General features: G+C 41.6%; 1 protein-coding gene across 5 annotated transcripts in view; it reads right to left on the reverse strand.

Moving 5' to 3' along the window:
- Positions 1 to 19,644, reverse strand: part of LOC144498658 (FYVE, RhoGEF and PH domain-containing protein 4-like) — a 270,760-nt gene that overhangs the window by 51,216 nt on the left and 199,900 nt on the right. For 4 of the 5 annotated variants that reach the window (XM_078220106.1, XM_078220105.1, XM_078220107.1 and 1 more), the window contains 3 exons: positions 15,711 to 15,879; positions 10,644 to 11,145; positions 4,304 to 4,393 (listed from right to left, as the gene is read on the reverse strand). In XM_078220106.1, coding sequence (XP_078076232.1) covers positions 4,304 to 4,393; positions 10,644 to 11,145; positions 15,711 to 15,879 — 761 coding nt within the window. Of the gene's footprint in view, positions 1 to 4,303; positions 4,394 to 10,643; positions 11,146 to 15,710; positions 15,880 to 19,231; positions 19,365 to 19,644 lie in introns of all 5 variants that reach the window. The other variant, XM_078220108.1, reaches the window with a different exon arrangement.

A 19,644-nucleotide genomic window follows, 5' to 3' on the forward strand; every position in this document is an offset into this window, starting at 1 on the left:
TGCACACATGAGGACGGCCTAAACCGGGATGTTGGATTTATGTCACACTATCAGTAACCCCCACAGCTTGCCTCCTGGGCTTGCAGAATCTCACTAGCTGTTCTGTCTGGAGACAATACACATCTCTTTAACCTGTGTTTAATGCTCCCTCCACCACATTGTCTGTACCTTTAAGACCTGGCTGGCTTTAGGGATTCGCATTCTAATCAGTATTCTGCAACTTGATTTTGTGTCTGTGCCCTGTTTGAGCACATTTCCACTCCATCTGACGAAGGAGCAGTGCTCCGAAAGCTTATGGTATTTGCTACCAAATAAACTTGTTGGACTTTAACCTGGTGTTGTGAGACTTCTTACTTCTTTCCAGAAGCCAGAGGGTGGTTGTAGAGAGTTGTTTTTCAAACTGGAGGCTTGTGACCAGCGGTGTGCCTCAGGGATCAGTGCTGGGCCCACTGTTATTTGTCATTTATATTAATGATTTGGATTAGAATATAGGGGGCATGGTTAGTATGTTTGCAGATGACACCAAGATTAGTGGCATATTGGACAGTGAAGAAAATTATCTCCAATTGCAGCGGGATCTTGATCAATTGGGCCAGTGGGCTGACGAAGGGCAGATGGAGTTTAATTTAGACAAATGCGAGGCGATGCATTTTGGTAGATTGAACCAGGGCAGGACTTACTCAGTTAATGGTAGGGCATTGGGGAGAGTTACAGAACAAAGAGATCTAGGGGTACATGTTCATAGCTTCTTGAAAGTGGAGTCACAGGTGGACAGAGTGGTGAAGAAGGCATTCGGCATGCTTGGTTGCATTGGTCAGAACATTGAATACAGGAGTTGGGACATCTTGTTGAAGTTGTACAAGACATTGGTTAGGGCCACACTTGGAATACTGTGTGCAATTCTGGTCACCCTATTATAGAGAGGATATTATTAAACTAGAAAGAGTGCAGAAAAGATTTACTAGGATGCTACCGGGACTTGATGGATTGAGTTATAAGGAGAGGCTGAATAGACTGGGACTTTTTTCTCTGGAGCGTAGGAGGCTGAGGGGTGACCTTATTGAGGTCTATAAAATAATGAGGGGCATAGACAAGGTAGATAGTCAATATCTTTTCCCAAAGGTAGGGGAGTCTAAAACTAGAGGGCATAGGTTTAAGGCGAGAGGGGAGAGATATAAAAGTGTCCAGAGGGGCAATTTTTTCACACAGAGGGTGGTGAGTGTCTGGAACAAGCTGCCAGAGGTAGTAGTAGAGGTGGATACAATTTTATCTTTTAAAAAGCATTTAGACAGTTACATGGGTACGATGGGTATAGAGGGATATGGGCTAAATGTGGGCAATTGGGATTAGTTTAGGGGTTTTAAAAAAAAAGGGCGGCATGGACAAGTTGGGCCGAAGGGCCATTTCCATGCTGTAAACCTCTATGACTCTAAGAGACTAAATAGTCCCACTGATCTTGTGTTGAATTCATAATAGATTTTGTTTACAATACACCTCAGAATTTATCTTGTAAGTAATCAGACTCAGATTTCAAAAGTATGGCTGGGTTGCTGTGCAGCTGCAGATGATTTGAGCACTACTGGGGCCACTGCTGTGAACCAAGAGTCAAGAAACTTTTATTCTTTAACATTTTCTTCAAATAATTATATCATTGATCAGAATACATTTTATCACCTCCAACTCTCTTCAATTACTTCATTTAATAGGATAACAAAGAAAAGTCCATTTAAAAGCACAGAAAAATGTCACCAAGAAGTCTCATTTAAAAAGTTCCAGTTGGAAAATAAATGTTAGAATAAAAGAGTATGTATATTTTATTATCACTTACTTCTATAAATCACTATTATAAAAGGAGAAATGTTCTTGCAATTAATGGTATCTTTCAGTTGTCCCTTGTTATCAAGTTTTTTTGGCAGAGAGGAGTCCAAGGGGGGATTTAATTGAGGTGTATAAAATTACAAGGAGCCTGGGTAGAGTGGAGAGTTAGGAACTCTCTCTTTTAGCAGAGATCAATAACAGGTGGAGTTGGGGAGCATAGATTTAAAGTAAGTTTTGTTGGTGCAGACTTGGTGGGCTGAAATGCCTCTTCTGTACTGTATGACATTATCACTCTTCAGCAGACGGGGAGTTGAGAAGTTTTTTTTCAACCCAGAACCATAGAATTCCTACAGTGCAGAAAGAGACCATTCGGCCCATTAAGTCTGCAACAACTCTCTGAAAGAGCATTTTACCCAGGCCCACCCCCCTGCCCTATCTGTATTTACAATGGTTAATCCCCCTAACCTATACACCTTTGGACACTGAGGCAAATTAGCACAGCCAATCCACTTAACCTGCACATCTTTGGAGGAAACACACACAGACATGGGGAGAACGTGCAAACTCCACACGCAGTCACCCAAGATCGGAATCGAACCTAGGTCCCTGGCGCTGTGAGGCAGCAGTGCTAACCGCTGTGAGGCAGCAGTGCTAACCACTGTGCCATCCTAGTGGTAGGAGCTCGGAACTCACTGCCTGGAAGGACATTAGAGGCTGAAACACTCATCCCATTTAAAAATACTGATACGTGGATTCACTTGAAGTTTTGTAATATTCAGGGCTACAGACCAAGAGCTGGAGTAAAGCTGGATAGCTTTCCTTCAGCCAGAAAAGATAGATGGGCTGAATAGACTCTCTGTGCCATAAATGTTCTTCGTTTCAATGTTCAATTACCAATCTAAGGTAGCCTTGAAGCAGGTACTGTGTACAGATCCCCTAAAGTGCATCAGAAATAGAAACATTTGCAATTGAAGGCAATGACTTCATGGGTACACAAGATCATAAAAGTCACATAAACGTCACCATACAAAGCTTACCGCAACTCAAGTGTTCATACTACTTGCAAGTTACTAGTCTGTTCTGGTGAACTGCTAAATATTAAACTCAATATCACACCCATCAGATATGAAGAAACAACCGCTGATTATCTCTCGGACGTTGTGTCTCATTCTCTACAGGTTGTTCCTTGTCTGGCCAATTATCTCCAGGCACAATGAAAACCCTTGTACATTGAAGTGTCCTTCACTTGCCTAAACAGCCCTTGAATCTAACTGTTCAACTTAAGCTGCTGGGTAATGGCAGATACAAATATTATGTTTCTCCTTAAATAATTAATCATTTCAACCAGACTGCCTTGGTCTCCATCCTCACAACAGCTGCTATGGAGATCTTGTAGTTCAGTCGGTAGTACCCTTGCCTCTGAGCCAGAAGCTCTGAGTTCATGACCCACTACAAGACTTGTCAGCCATGGAAGGAGCGTTCATGATATGGTTCAAAAAAGTTGATAATCAGTCTGCTAATCCTTCCAATGCTTCTCTAATATGCCCCAAAGGGGACAATTATGCTTCAAGATATAGGAAACAAATAGCTGTTAAATCCTCCATTACCAGTGATGTCAACTCCAACCACCTCTACAGGTCTGTATTTGTAGATATCATACATTTTCAAAATGCCCACCATTTGAAATAATATTTGCATTTCCTGTTTTCTCCAGAATAGCTTTAAAGTGGACATAAAGGTTTCTTTTTTTCCCTCTTGACAGACAGACAGACAGATAGAGTGTTTCTCTTCTTTGTGCATTGAGTCTTGCTGTTGTACAATCTGATTCTTCCTTTGTGAGCACAGAAAATTTCAGCAAGCTATTTAAACACTATGGGAAGAGACCACATGAACTCAGTTCTGTCTTCACTCAACTTCTGCTCTTCAGCAGGCATCAATGAATCGCAATCGTAATGATCAAATGCAAAACAAAAACAAATCAGATTGACTTTGGCTTGCTAATTAACTCTTCTTCCATATTGCAATCCTCTTGCACTGCATAGTAACATGCAGTCAAAGAATCCACAAACTATTAAAAGGCAAATAAAGTTTTGTTTTAATCTGTTAGTTTTAATGAAGAAATCTAAAATGAAAATGACCGATTTTCCTCTATAGTTTTTGACTCTAACAAAACTGCAATAAGATGGATCTTTTAAATAAATTCCTCCTGGAAATTTTCAGTTTTATCCCAAGTGTTTCATTTAAGAAGAAGAAAAAGGGAGGGAAAAAGAAAGTCTTGAATTCATTGAGCCTTTCATTAATTCAGGACATCCCAAAATGATTTTTATAACTAATAAAGTATAGACATTGTAATATAGGAAATGTGTGCTTGGCAAAATCCCACAAATAGTGAGATAATAATGATCATGTAAATAAGCAAAACAATAGCCATGAGGACACTTGCAAAAGGAAAGAAAGACAAATGCCAAACAAGTTCATCACTAACCTGGTCTAAGAGATGAAGTTTGCTGACGTAAGCTTTTTCTGTTAGCAGAAGCTCGTTAGCAATCTTGTAGAGCTTTTCTTCATTTGTCTCCTATAAAGGAACACAATTTATACTTAAAAGCAAGTTCAGGCTTGAATCCGTTAAGGTAACAGCTGACGGCACTCGTCTTTATACACACTCAAATGCTACAAAAAATTCAGACAAGGGCGGGTGCACGATTAAACATGGAAACAGGCACCACCCTATTGCTAACTTCATAAAAATGGGATCTCATAACCTGGCTCATTATTCAAATACATTGAGATGGCACAAAGTTGTTACTTGCGTAGTAAATACCAACTAAACTTGCCACAGAAGGTTAGAGCTGGTCTAAAGTAACATGAAGATCCTAATTTGGAGCCATTTAAGGTCCATGCCTATTTAATCAAGCATAGATTAAGTGTGAGATTCTGATGCACTAAGTGTGAATTATTGCTGACAAACCTCATTAGCATTGAAAATTAATCACAAATCTCATTCTCAGGTTTTAATTGTTGTTGGATATTTTTTTTAAAAAGGAAAATGCAAGTTTCTGTTTGTGCTTTCCCCTTGTTCCTTCTTTCTCTCTCAGCATGAAGGTGGAAGAGAGAAACAGGTGATATTATGACATTCAATAAAATAGTGGTGCCAGCATCAAGTTCTGCTGACTGAATAGCCAGCAAAGGATGTGGAATGGTGGGTGGCCTCGTGGGCTTTTGAGGATGTCAACTCACTTCTTCCTGAGGTTCGGTCTTCCATCTGTAATGTTAACTTCCCTCCACTGGCCTGACCTATTGAGAATTTTCAGCACTTTGTCTGTTTTCCCAGAATAATGTTGAGTTTAGAAGGTTAAATTTTGAGGACAGGATTCATACACTTTTATTTTGTATTCTCTCAAGTACAGAAAGTTAAGGTGTGATCTGATTAAATGTTAAGTTATTTGATAGGATAGATAGATACAAAGAAACTATTTCCTCCAGTGGGGAAATCCAGAACAAGAGGACATAATGTTAAACATTAGAGCTAGGCCTGTTGGATGTGAAATCAGGAAGCACTCTTTTCACACAAAGGATATTGGAAATCTCCCCTCTCCCACCTAAAAGGCTATGGAGGGTGGTTTAACTGAAATTTTCAAGATTAAAGTCATTAGTTATTTATTAGACAAAGATATTGAGGATATGGAAAAAATGGTGTTGCAGTAGATTACCCATGATCTTAGAATAGATAAGAGGGGCTGAATGGCCTACTCATGTCCTTATGTTGCTATGGCTATGGATGTTGTGGTGCAGGATTGGAATGAAAGCCATTGCTGGAGATATGCGGTCTGTGATTGAATATGTAAGAATCAAACTTTGCGAAGGCACTTTGCTGAGTTAGATAACAGAAGAAGATAGTGTGATCAACCATGTCAAGATGCAGAAAGACTGTAGGATAAGGGATAATGCACCACTAGGTCACAGTGACAGAACATCATTTGTGACTTTGATTAGATCCATTCTGATGCTGTTACAGGGATGGAAACCCAAAAGCACACATTCAAACAAAGAGTTGGTTAAACCATTGTAGTGATGGTGTAGCCCTCATATTTAAATTCCACCTTGGGCTGTCTCCCTGTTTCTCTGGCAACTTGTCCTTTGAGCACCCTTCATACCACTTAAAGTTCTTGTTCTGTATCAGCAACCCAAGTAATATGCTAAGTGTCTTCTCTGCTTTCTTCCCTTCGCCTTTGTGCTGAGCAACTTCTCATCCTTGTGATTTCAACCTCCATCTCAGCTTCTCTTTCTTCCTCTCGTCGAAGGTCACTACCCTCTTTTCCGCTCCCTCTATATAAACTCACCCAAATTTGCTGCTGTCTGCTCAACATGTTTTACGTGGGCTTGCTACTTGCAAGAGTGGTGGAACAATTCTTGTTGAGAGGTTACTGTTTACAATGTCAACAGCATGGAAGGAAGGGAAACGTAGTCATTAGCTTAGTGAGAATGAAATTAATGACAGGACATTAGAGAGAACTGGAAATAGATAGTCTCAAATAGATAGGTCCGGATGGTGAGGAATTTGTTAAACGTGTCCAGGAAGGTTTTTTGGAACAATATGTGGATAGCCGGCTAGAGAGGGGACTATAGGGGGCTATACTGGACCTGGTACTAGAGAATGAGCCCGGCCAGGTCATCAAAATTGCAATGGGGAAACATGTGGCGAACAGTGACCACAATTCCGTAAGCTTTCAGATACTCCTGGAAAAGGACGAGTGTTGTCCTCGGGTTAAGGTGCTAAATTGGGGGAAGGCTAACTACAATTGAATTAGGCAGGATTTGGAGGCTGTTGTTTGGGAGAGGCTGTTTGAGGGTAAATCCACATTTGACATGTGGGAGTCTTTTAAGGAGCAGTCGATTGGAGTGCAGGACAGACATGTGCCCGAAAAGGAAGGACAGAAAAGGTAGGATTCAGGGACCGTGGATGACCAGGGAAATTGCGAGTCTAGTCAAAAAGAAAAAAGATGTATACATGAGGTCCAGACAACTAAAACAAATGGAAAATTTGAAGAATACAGGGAAAGTAGAAAAGAGCTCAAACAGGAAGTTAGAAGAGCAAAAAGGGTCACGAAATGTCCTTGGCAGACAGGATTAAGGAGAATCTCAAGGCATTTTATACTTATATTAGGAATAAGAAGGTAGCTAGAGAAAGAGTTGGTCCACTCAAGGACAAAGGAGGGAAATTATGTGTAGAACCAAAGGAAGTGGGTGAGATCCTTAATGAGTACTTTGCATCGGTATTCACAAAGGAGAGGTACACATCGATTGATGGCGTCTCGGAGGGGTGTGTAAACCCTTTAGAACAAGTCATCATTACGAGCGAGGAAGTGTTAAGTGAATTAAAAAGCATTAAGGTAGACAAATCCCCTGGGCCAGATGGCATCTATCCCAGATTACTGAGAGAGACGAGACATGAAATTGCTGGGGCTCCAACAGAAATCTTTGTTTTCTCATTGGCCACTGGTGAAGTCCCAGAGGGTGCAAGGATAACACAGGTAACACTGTGTTATCACAGTGGGTAACACTGCCAGTGAGCAGTGATAGTAAAATTGTTGGAGAAGATTCTTAGAGATAGGATCTATACACATTTGGAACTGAATGGTCTCGTTAGCGACAGACAGCATGGTTTTGTATGAGGGAGGTCATGTCTCACTAATTTGAGTTTTTTTGAAGAGATGACAAAAATGATTGACAAGGGAAGGGCGGTGGATGTTGTCTACATGGACTTTAGTAACAAGGTCCCTCATGGCAGGCTGGTGCAAAAGATGAAATTTCACAGGATCAGGGGTGAACTAGCTAGATGGATTCAGAACTGGCTTGGCCATAGAAAACAGAGGGTAGCAGTGGAAGGGTGTTTTTCTGAATGGAAGTTTGTAACTAATGGTGTTCCACAGGGATCAGTGCTGGGGCCTCTGCTGTTTGTAATATATGTAAATAACTTGGAAGAAAACATAGCTGGACTGATTAGCAAGTTTGCAGATGGCACTAAGACTGGCGGAGTTGCAGATAGTGATGAAGATTGTCAGAGAATACAGCAGGATATAGATAGGCTGGAAAATTGGATGGAGAGATGGCAGATGAAATTTAATCCAGACAAATGCGAGGTGATGCATTTTGGTAGATCCAATTCAAGTGGGTGCTATAAAATAAATGGCAGAACCATCAGGAGCAGAGACTCAGAGAGAGATCTGGGAGTACAGGTCCACAGATCCTTAAAAGTGGCAGCATAGGTGGAAAAGGTGGTGAAGAAAGCATATGTCATGCTTGCCTTCATCGGACTGTGCATCGAGTACAAAAGTTGACAAATTATGTTACAGTTATATAAAACGTTGGTTAGGCCACATTTGGAATACTGTGTCCAATTCTGGTCACCACACTACCAGAAGAACGTGGAGGCTTTGGAGAGAGTGCAGAAAAGGTTTACCAGGATGTTGCCTGGTATGGAGGGTAGTAGCTTTGAGGAGAGATTGAATAAACTGGGATTGTTCTCCCTGGAAAGACGGGGGCTGAGGGGCGACTTGATAGAAGTTTATAAAATGAGGGGTATAGATAGGGTGAATAGTTGGAAGCATTTTCCCAGGGCAGAAATGACAACTACAAGTTCAAGATAAGGGGGTAAAGGTTCAGTGGAGATGTGCAAGGGATGTTCTTTTTTACACAGAAGGTAGTGGGGGCCTGGAATGCACTGCCAAGTGAGGTGGTTGAGGCAGATACATTAGCCACATTTAAGACTTATCTGGATAGACACATGAACAGACGGGGAATAGACTGATATAAGCAGTTGGTCTCGATAGGACAATGTGATCGGCACAGGCTTGGTGGGCCGAAGGGCCTGTTCCTGTGCTATTTTGTTCTTTGTTCTAAAGTTAGGCAGGAGGAAAGCAGTAGAGGCAGCTGAAAGGATGGCCTCAAGCTTAGCAACTATGAGATCCAAGAGCTTCTTGCACTTGTTGGACAGAGGTTGGAGGAGGCTGGGAAAAGGGTTTTAGGAAACAAATATATCATGGAAAAGTTGTCAGTGGCAAGTTTTGCTCTCCAGGCTGATCTTGGAATACTGAACATTTCTGGCAGTGAGGAATGACAGAAATTGATATGATCCAGTGAGATCTGGCTTTGGATGGCTAAATTATTTGTGTGCCAAATACATTCAATTCTGTTGTCTTGGGCTTGCAGAAGTGGATTGGGGCCATAAGGAGAATAGTTAGAATGGGATAGTGTGAACATTTCATCAGGATAAAGACCTCAAAGGTGGAGGTGAAAGAATGGTTGAAAACACAGTTAGCTGTAGATGTACAGTGGTGGACCAAAAACTAGTCTATTGAATTTGAAAGTACAGTTGCAAATGTGTGCAGAGCAAATATGTAAATGTAAATATGTAAATATGTAAATGTGTGGAGCAAACGTAGAAGGAAAGCTGGTTGGAACAGGGATGAGAGTAGTGAGAGAAACAAGGGAGTGGTTAGAAACGTTCTTGTCAGTGATTAATATCATGGAAATAGGGAGGCCCTAGGAGATACCAAAGTCAATGGAGTTGCTGTAAAAATGGTAGCAGATTATGACACCAAACGAGAAAAAGCTGGAAAATCTCAGCAGATCTGACAGCATCTGTAAGGAGAGAAAAGAGCTGATGTTTCAAGATCAGATGATGCTTTGTCAAAGCAGATTATGACACTTCGGGAGAACAGGAGGGCAATCAGAGAACAGAGGACAAGGGGTTGAGAGATTGAAATTACTGATGAGTAATTACTTGACACCAAGGCTGAAGGAAAAATGAAAGGTGAATCTCTCAAAGAGAAGGTCTAGGCATAGCTGTGGGTATGAGGGGGGGGGAGGGGGGAACATAAGAAATATGAAGAGAAGACCATACAGCCCACTGAGCCTGCTCCACCATTCAATATGACCATGGCTGATCTTAGGCTGCAACTCCCTTTTCCCGCTTGTTTTCCATATCCCTGATTCCCCGAGAGATGAAAATTCTATCCCAGCCTTAACTATCTTCAACAATGGAGCATCCACAGCCCTCAGGGGTAGAGAATGCCAAAGATTCAATTGAAGAATTTTCTTCTCATCACAATCCTATATGATTGGCCTCTTATCCTGAAACACTGGCCCCTTTGTTCCAAATTCCCTAGTCAGGGGAAACAACCTCGCATTATCTATCCTGTCATGCCTCTTCATAATCTTGAATGTTTCAAGACAGCAAAGGTGACATATAAAAGGGAGGCGAGAGGAGTGGAACAGGAAGAAGTGGAGAATGTAGCAGAGGAAATGGGGAAGTGACAGAAGTGTGAACTGGAGTAAACAGCATCTGTGCAATGCATGCTGTTAAATCCATAGAACTTACAGCAAAGAAATGGGTCATTTGCCCCAACTAGTCCATGGTGTACAAGAGCTCCTCCTACCCTGTTTCATCTAAACCTATCCTCCGCTTTTCCTTTCATGCACGTATCTTGCTCCCCTTTTGTTCCCCTTCAAATGCAATAATTATTGTGTCATCTATTTCATATGAGTTGCACATTCAAACAATTGATTTAAAATACCTAGACTTAGTACTCCATTGCAGTCAATGATGTATAATCATTGTTTGACCTCAATCTGCATCTCCCCCCACCCCTCCCTCTCCATTTTAAATTAATTAGATAACTACATACAACAAAATTTGGTGGTGGGCAAATTTGTGCTGATAGTAAGTAGTTTCTTTAAGGACAAACATTTGAAGCAAACTCTCGCATTAATAAATTACATTGTTAACAGGGCCATCCCAAGAATCAACTTTAAAAGGTCCTTACCTTCTTTTCTACACGTATTTCATCCTCATTTTCCTTTTTTTGGATTTCCCCATTCCAAATTTTCTTTGAGTCCAGAATGTCCTGTGTTTCTGTCCGTGACTCCTCTTCATGTTTCCCATGTGGACTGTGGACTCCGTGGTGGTTAGCTGCTTTTGTGCACAGGTCCGTGGATGGCAATAGATTCAAGGTAGCAGCATTTTGTTTCTTGTCTGATTGCTTGTTATCCATTGTTGAATCAGCTGTACAAATACTGGCTTCAGTGCTGCTGCTGTTTTGGCAATCTGTTGGGAGTGGTGTTACAAGTCCATTGGCTGGCTGCCCCCCTGTATTTAGGGCAGATTCTGCAACATGATTTGATTTCCCTGTGTCTGCCCTCTGTCGCTGAAGTATAGGGTGGTCTGACAGGAATTTTGGTTGGGTGAGAATCGAAGTTCTTGCAGAATTTCGGGGAGAATGCGATCCACTTTGACCATCCTTTTTCTCTTCAATAGAGCTAGGCGGGCTGTCAAAATAAAAAGCTGTTGTTAATTTCCACTCATCGGTGAAAAAACATTACATTTCTTTTGCATACCACTGCATTACAAAATAGGGAAAAAGATATACGAAGTAGTTGGTTTCTTTTTTTTTGCTTTCTGGCAATATTGCAGAAGTACAGTCCCAAGTGGGTTAATGCACCATTTCTATAAAATAAAAATACACCTGCTAAAACAAGCAACCATATAAGAGAAATTTGAACTAAGATCAGTCTCTGTTGTACTGTGATAAGAGACTGCTACTTCCAAATATAAATAACTTACTTGCTACTGTAAAATAGTTCAGTGCACTAATGGAAATGAAATAATTCATAATATTTTTTTTCTCCTTTCCCTTGAAACTGACCCAGTTAGATTCTGGCACTGTTCGGAATGAAGGTCCAAACTGCAGATATTCTAACAAAAATAAAGAGTACCGTTCCTCAGACAAATTATCGTAAGGTGCTCTGGTGGTGCAGGCTGCATTGCTGATCTTCTTTTCATTAGTAAGTGTTCTCTTAGCTTAATCTACTTAGCTTACACTCAAAATGAGAATCCATTCCTCCAAGTTGCAACAACCTGGTTGCTGTCAGCTGTTCTTAATAAGTAGAGTCCTAAAAGGAGTTACAAGAGTATACAGGGGAAACTGCTAGCTACAGCAAGCACTTATCCCCAAACCATTCCTATCTTTTGCCCTGCATTGGACACGACTCATCTCACTCACACCAATACCATCGAGTGGAACATACCAACCAAACTGCCACACCCATTAATAACAAGTGGAATGCAACAATCTCAATTCCACCACAATCCCATTAAGTGAACAACATAAACAACACACTGTCACTATTATTACTGTCAAGAGCAATAAAAGGTGAACAGAAGTGAAAACAGGGAGGGAGAAACAACAGTTTAAAGTGAAGGCTACTCTGCTCGCTGCTAGTCTCCACGATTCAGCCCTTATTTTTGCCAAACCAATGAAGAAACTCCAAATGCATACCAGTCTTGTTGGCCATATTGCAGATGCTGTTATGTAAATGTTTTCAATGTTTTCTCCATTACTTCTAAATCAAAAATACAATTAGATTTAAGTCAATAGATCCTCTTTTAAAATAAATGTTAAATATAAAACTAGCTGCAAGAAAACAGGTTTTTGTGGTCCCCATTCAAACTAAACAATGAGACAAGGTGGAAAACAGCATCACCAGAGAGAGAATGTACTTTTATTTTCCACTACAAAGCCAATTATTTCTACACATGTATTCTGCATTGTATTTTGTTAGGTGTTATCTTCCCCTTCTTTTTAACACACTGGCATGTCTTTGTTTTTCTTTCTTTATCCACGTATTTCCTCATTCAAGGCAGCATTCTATTAAATTTCTGCAGTACCCTCTCTCGTGCCACAACATCTATAGTGCAGAACTCAAAACATTGCAGAACACTCAATGTGGTCAAGCTAAGGTTTAATTCACACACCACAATTACACTTTGACTCACATTCTTGCCAGAAACCTCCCTATTTTATCACATTAAAAGCAATCATCAGTAATGGTAACTGCAAAATTACCAGATTGTTGTAAAAACCCATTTGATTTACTAATGTCCTTTGGGGGAAGAAAATCTGCTGTTCTTATCCAGTCTGGTCTATATATAACTCCTGACTAATAGCAATATGATTAAATCTCAACTGTGCTACAAAATTGCCTAGCAAGTCACTCAGTTGCATCAAACTGCTACAAAAACATTTAATAATGTCTAATGTGAACAGACCAAGTCGGTGGCATAGTGGACAGTGAAGAAGGTTATCTAGGACTGCAACAGATCTTGATCAATTGGGCCAGTGAGCTGACAAATGGCAGATGGAGTTTAATTTAGATAAATGCAAAGTAGATCAAACCAGGGCAGGGCTTACTCAGTTAATGGTAGGGCATTGTGGAGAGTTATAGAATAAAGAGATCTAGGGGTATAGGTTCATAGCTGCTAGAGTCACAGATGGACAGGGTGGTGAAGAAGGCATTTATCATGCTTGGTTTCATTGGTGAGAACATTGAATACAGGAGTTGGGATGTCTTGCTGAAGTTGTACAAGACATTGGTGAGGCCACACTTGGAATACTGCGTACAGTTCTGGTCACCCTATTATAGAAAGGATATTATTAAACTAAAAAGAGTGCAGAAAAGATTTACTAAGATACTACCGGGACTTGATGGTTTGAGTTATAAGGAGAGGTTGGATAGACAGAGTACTGGGCTAATGGTAAGATACTTGGTAGTGTGGATGAACAGAGGGATCTGGGTGTCCATGTGCATAGATCCCTGAAAGTTGGCACCCAGGTTGATAGGGTTGTTAAGAAGGCGTACGGTGTGTTAGCTTTTATTGGTAGAGGGATTGTGTTTCGGAGCCAGGAGGTCATGCTGCAACTGTACAAAACTCTGGTGCGGCCGCATTTGGAGTATTGCGTACAGTTCTGGTCGTCGTATTATAGGAAAGGTGTGGAAGTGCTGGAAAGGGAGCAGAGGAGATTTACCAGGATGTTGCCTGGTATGGTGGGAAAATCGTATGAGGAAAGGCTGAGGGGCTTGAGGTTGTTTTCGTTAGAGAGAAGAAGGTTAAGAGGTGACTTAATAGAGGCATACAAGATGATCAGAGGATTAGATAGGGTGGATAGTGAGAGCCTTTTTCCTCGGATGGTGATGGCTAGCACGAGGGGACATGGCTTTAAATTGAGGGGTGAGAGATATAGGACAGATGTTAGAGGTAAGTTCTTTACTCAGAGAGTAGTAAGGGCGTGGAATGCCCTGCCTGCAGCAGTAGTGGACTCGTCAACATTAAGAGCATTCAAATGGTTATTGGATAAACATATGGATGATATTGGAATAGTGTAGATTAGAGGGGCTTTAGATTGGTTCCACTGGTCGGCGCAACATCGAGGGCCGAAGGGCCTGTACTGCGCTGTAAAGTTCCATGTTCTAGACTGGGACTTTTTTCCCCCTGGAGCGTGGGAGGCTGAGGGGTGATCTTGTAGAGGTCCATAAAATAATGAGGGGCATTTTCCCAAAGGTAGGGGAGTCTAAAATAGAGGGCATAGGTTTAAGGTGAGAGGGGAGATACACAAAAGGGTCCAGAGGGGCAATCTTTTCACACAGAGGGTGGTGAGTGTCTGGAACAAGCTGCCAGAGGCAGTAGCAGAGGCGGGTACAATTTTGACTTTTAAAAATCATTTAGACAGTTACATGGGCAAGATTGGTATAGAGGGATATGGGCCAAATGCGGGCAGTTGGGATTAGCTGAATGGTAAAAACTTGGCAGCATGGACAAGTTGGGCCAAAGGGCCTGTTTCCATGCTGTAAACCTCTATAACTCTATTAAATATATATTTTCAGTTTGAAACTGGATTCGCCTGGCTCCTTGAATTTCCCCGTCCCACCCTGCTTCATCCCCTCTCCCCCACCAACACCAGTGCAACCTGAAGCCAGCAGAAATCATTACTAGTCTCCACAAACAGAGACCAGGGGTGGTATTTTACCATTTTTTGTCTAAGTGCTGGGCGGACTTCAAACTGGGTGAGCTTCAGATCCATCTTTTGGGTGTGTTTTTAGGCCCCCCTCATACGCACTTTGCCTGCAAAATTCTGCGCGAGCCTGTTGCTGGCTGAAGGGGTGGGATCTTTGATGACCCCATATCAGGGTGCCGCTCACTTGCTGGGGTTGCAGGTTTGGTTGATCTGGGGGGTGGGGAGCCTGATGCAGGCAATTGGGGAGTGGGTCTGTAGCATTATGCTGAGACCAGGGAGCTCTGATCTCTGAGGAGCCATCAGATCTCATTCATGGCGTAGCTTGAAAAAAATGCCTAAGATTTTAAAATGTACTTATTAGTGTTACAAATAGGCTTACATTAACACTGCAATTAAGTTACTGTGAAAATCCCCTAGTCGCCACACTCTGTTGCCTGTTCGGGTGCATTGAGGGAGAATTTAGCACAGCCAATGCACCCAACCAGCACGTCTTGCGAACTGTGGGAGGAAACTCCACACAGACAGGGACCCAAGGCAGGAATCAAATCCGGGTCCATAGCGTTGAGAGGCAGCAGTGCCAAGCACTATGCCACAGTACCACCCACAATAAGTAATGGGGAGGGGTTTTCAGGAGGCTCTTCATCTGGGAAGTGGTGTGGGGGGTAGGGAGCCAGGCCATAGGGTAGCAAAATATCCCTTGTGGTGCCTACAAGAGCATTAAAAAGAAATTCCAATCTTAAAGTTACAATTGTTTTGCTCTTTATACATGACAGAATTTTAAAATGCTAAGTCTCGGGAAAAATAATGTAGCGTTATAACATCGATGAGTTTCTTCAGCTGGTTGATCTGTGGAATATCAAAATTAAAAGATAAAAAGCTTGGGAATTACTTTTCCACTAATCACTTTTCCATGTGGAAAGGTATGGTGAACATAAGGCAAGAATCTGCAAGGAGACGAATAGCATGAGAAGGGGAAAAGGCTTGGTTTAGTAAACGTGGCTGTACACATATAACGGTTAGTTTACAATCATCATGTATTACCTGCCTCCTTGAAATCGATTTATGAGGTCAGACACCTTGCCAACTTTCTCCTGGCACGAGTTGGATGGTAAGGTCTCCATCCTCGTTTGCACACTGTACAATGCCTTATTTTCTGGAGTTTGGATTTGTTTTTTTGTTGAATTCTGAAGGTGTAGAGGTTTTTGAGGCACTGAGTAAAAAGAAAGGAATGATTCATTTATGATTCATGAGTTGTTTTGACACAGAAAATGGCCAACAATCAAAAATGGGCGCAATGTACTTTTTAGGCCAAGATTTTGCAGCAACAAGCTTTCCAGTTTGGGGATCTTTTTGCTTTTACTTACAAGTTGATTTGATTACATTTTTTTCATGAAAATCAAAACTATTTGCATTCTCATATGATTATTAACCAAGGAAAACATAAATTGTAAATAAATTAGTAATAGTCACACATTCCATCGTATGAGTTTGTGTTAAACACATTCCTGAATATACCACATGTTAGCACAAAGCAATTAAACCCCAAAGGCAAAAGCAGCAAGTAACTCTGAATTTCCAGTCAGACTCACCAGCAATTTCTAAAGATTCCAGAGAAACATAAAAAGTTTCATAAAATAACAACATCCAGTGGTATGTACATCCCCTTGACTCTATCCTTTGACTTCACCCATCCCGCCTTCCATCTATTTTTTCTCTGTCTATGCACTTTTTCCACAGCTCTGGCAACCTAATCTTATCAATGGTCCTGACTCTTTCATGTTCCCTCTCCACACCTTGGGAAAGCTTCCAGAAACAATTTTTAAAAAAAATCCAATTCAACCAAATCAAGTCCAATTCGGAGTCTCAACAAGTGAGACATTCCTGATTCAAGCTGACAAGACAGGGCTCTCACCTCCTGTCTTGGGCTTGATCCACATGATCCAAGCTGATTGGAGTAGGCATTGCACCTCCTCCAAGGCTTGATCTCATTTGCATCTTAGCCAAAAGGCCGAGATGCTACTTTTAAAAATTGCTTCATTATTTGAGATAGAATTAGCAGTCACATGGAAAAATGTGGGCTGATTAGGAAGAGCCAGCAGGGAAGGAGAAATCACATTTAATTAACTTGCTGGAGTTTTTTGAAGAGGTCACAGAGGATCGATGAGGGTAATGGTGTCGATGTGGTGTACATGGACTTTCAAGGTCCATGGTTCAACAGTTCAACACAATGGACTTGTGATAAAATTTATAGCTCATGGAATAAAAGGGACAGAAACAACGTGGATATAAAATTGGCTGAATAATAAGAAGCAAAGAGTAATGGTCAAGGATATTTGTTGGGCTGGAGGAAGGTTTGTAGTGGAGTTCCCCACGGGCTGGAATTGGGACCCTTGCTTTTCCTGATGCATATTAATAATCTAGACTTGGTGAGCAGGGAACAATTTCAAAGTTTGCGGATGATACGAAACTTGGAATATAGTAAACTGTGAGGAGGTAGGTGCTGAGAGGTTGTTTCCCCTTATGGGAGAGCCTAGGACCAGAGGGCATAATCTCAGAATAAGGGGTCACCCATTTAAGACAGATGAGGAGGAATTTCTTCTCTCAGAGGGAAATTATGGAATTCTTTACCACAGAGGTCTGTAGAGGCTGGGTCGTTAAGTATGTTCAAAGTTGAGATTGATAGATTTTTGATCAGAAAGGGAATCAAGGGTTATGGGGATGAGGTGGGAAAGTGGAGTTGAGGGTCATCATGTCAGATCAGTCAAGATTGCATTGAATGGTGGAGCAGACTTGATGTGTCGAATGGCCTACTGCTGCTCCTATGTCTTACAGTTGGATGACCACATAAGTGATTTGGGTCTGGAATGCACTGCCTGGAAGTGTAGTGGAAGCAAGTTCAATCGAGGCATTTAAGAGGGTATTACTTTATTATTTGAATAGAAACAATATGCAAGAAAACAATGTGTGGAAAAGGCAGAGAATGGCATGAAGTCATAATGCTCGTCTGGAGAGTTGCTACAGACATGATGGGCTGAATGGCCTACTGCGCTGTAGCAATTCTATGATTCAGCAAAGCTTACATTCCACTTTCACTCCCCAAATTAAATCTTTCAATTTGTCTATTGTTTATATATTTATTTTAAGTGTCACGCTGAATCAGGTCATGAGTACAATCTGCACTCGAGGAGGTGAACAGTTAATTCAAACTGAAATTTCAGTATAGTGCTGAGAATCTGCCTCATTATCACATGCCTTCATTCAGCGATCCAGGAGAGAAAATCTACACGCATGAAAACACGTAGGCACACACACCAACAAACTGTCCTGGTCCCCCCCATGCCAACACTATAGTTAAGAAAACCCACCAACGCCTCTACTTTCTCAGAAGACTAAGGAAATTTGACATGTCAATTACGACTCTCACCAACTTTTACAGATGCACCATAGAAAGCATTCTTTCTGGTTGCATCACAGCTTGGTATGGCTCCTGCTCTGCCCAAGACCGCAAGGAACTACAAAAGGTTGTGAATGTAGCCCAATCCATCATGCAAACCAGCCTCCCATCCATTGACTCTGTCTACACTTCCCGCTGCCTCGGCAAAGCAGCCAGCATAATTAAGGACCCCATGCATCTCGGACATTCTCTCTTTTACCTTCCTTCGGGAAAAAGATACAAAAGTCTGAGGTCACGTACCAACCCACTCAAGAACAGCTTCTTCCCTGCTGCTGTCAGACTTTTGAATGGACTTACCTTGCATTAAGCTGATCTTTCTCTACACCCTAGCTATGACTGTAACACTACATTCTGCACTCTCGTCTCCTTCTCTGTGAACGGTATGTTTTGTCTGTATAGCGCGCAAGAAACAATACTTTTCACTGTATGTTAATACATGTGACAATAATAAATCAAATCAAAACATGCGCAATCGCACACGCGCATACACACACGCACTAGCAAATGCACATGCATGTGCACACACACACATGTACACACACACACACAAGGACATGCACCTGCACACACATACACAAATAAACACCTCAGAAGTTACAACTGCTTGTGAAAATTATCTGAACTGCACAATGGAATCACATTTCAAAGGTGATGAAATTGGACTTTCAAATCAAAACCAGATGAAACTTTCACTTCCCGATGAAATATGTAAATCGAAAAGGAAAGTAAATGACCACTAACTTCCATTTCTTAAAAGTCCAAAAAAACGCAATGGAGGAAAATTTGGAAAAGGTCAATCATCAGGGTTGGGGATTGCAAATTGTGACTAACCTCTGCCATTCATGGCAATGAAGGTAACACAGTGATATGCAGTCTCGCGCTAGGCACTGCTGGGTGGTTACACACGTTAGCAGCAGCCCAAATTCCTGAGAGGCTGGCATCACTTAAAGCTAACCTGTGCTAATTATATGGCTCGCCCACACATCTTAAAGGAGAGGTGTATTTTGGCTGGGACAGCAGCTGGAACTGGTTAAACAGGAGTTTATGAACAGAAAGTGACATGGAAATGGTACAAAATAGCAGAAAGCATGCACCAAAGGTTTCCCACCCAGAACTGCAGGCCTTCTTGCAGAGGGTGCACAGGTGGAGACAGATTGTTCTTCATCAGGGGGTCAAAAACCTTCCAGGTAGTGGGAGCACAAAGCTGTCATGGTCGATGCCAGAAAACTCGCTCCAAGGGCCTGGATTAAGCGTCACACAGATTTCAATGACTGACTTCATATGAGTGGTTAGTGAATGCATCTTCACATGCCATAACCTTACAAACAGTCTTGCATAATTCTTCATTCACCATCTTCCCTTCCTCCAATCAACAGTCTCACTCAGAGCAACTCTCCACAATCTTCAGACCCTCACACACTTAACACTGCTGCAAGACTTACACTCACATCTCAGCTTGCACACATTGCCTGCTATTCAGCTGTGGCAGGCACACCAACCAAACAAGTTGCATCATACTCA

Source organism: Mustelus asterias, chromosome 9 (assembly GCF_964213995.1).
Source record: "Mustelus asterias chromosome 9, sMusAst1.hap1.1, whole genome shotgun sequence".
Lineage (NCBI taxonomy): Eukaryota > Metazoa > Chordata > Chondrichthyes > Carcharhiniformes > Triakidae > Mustelus > Mustelus asterias.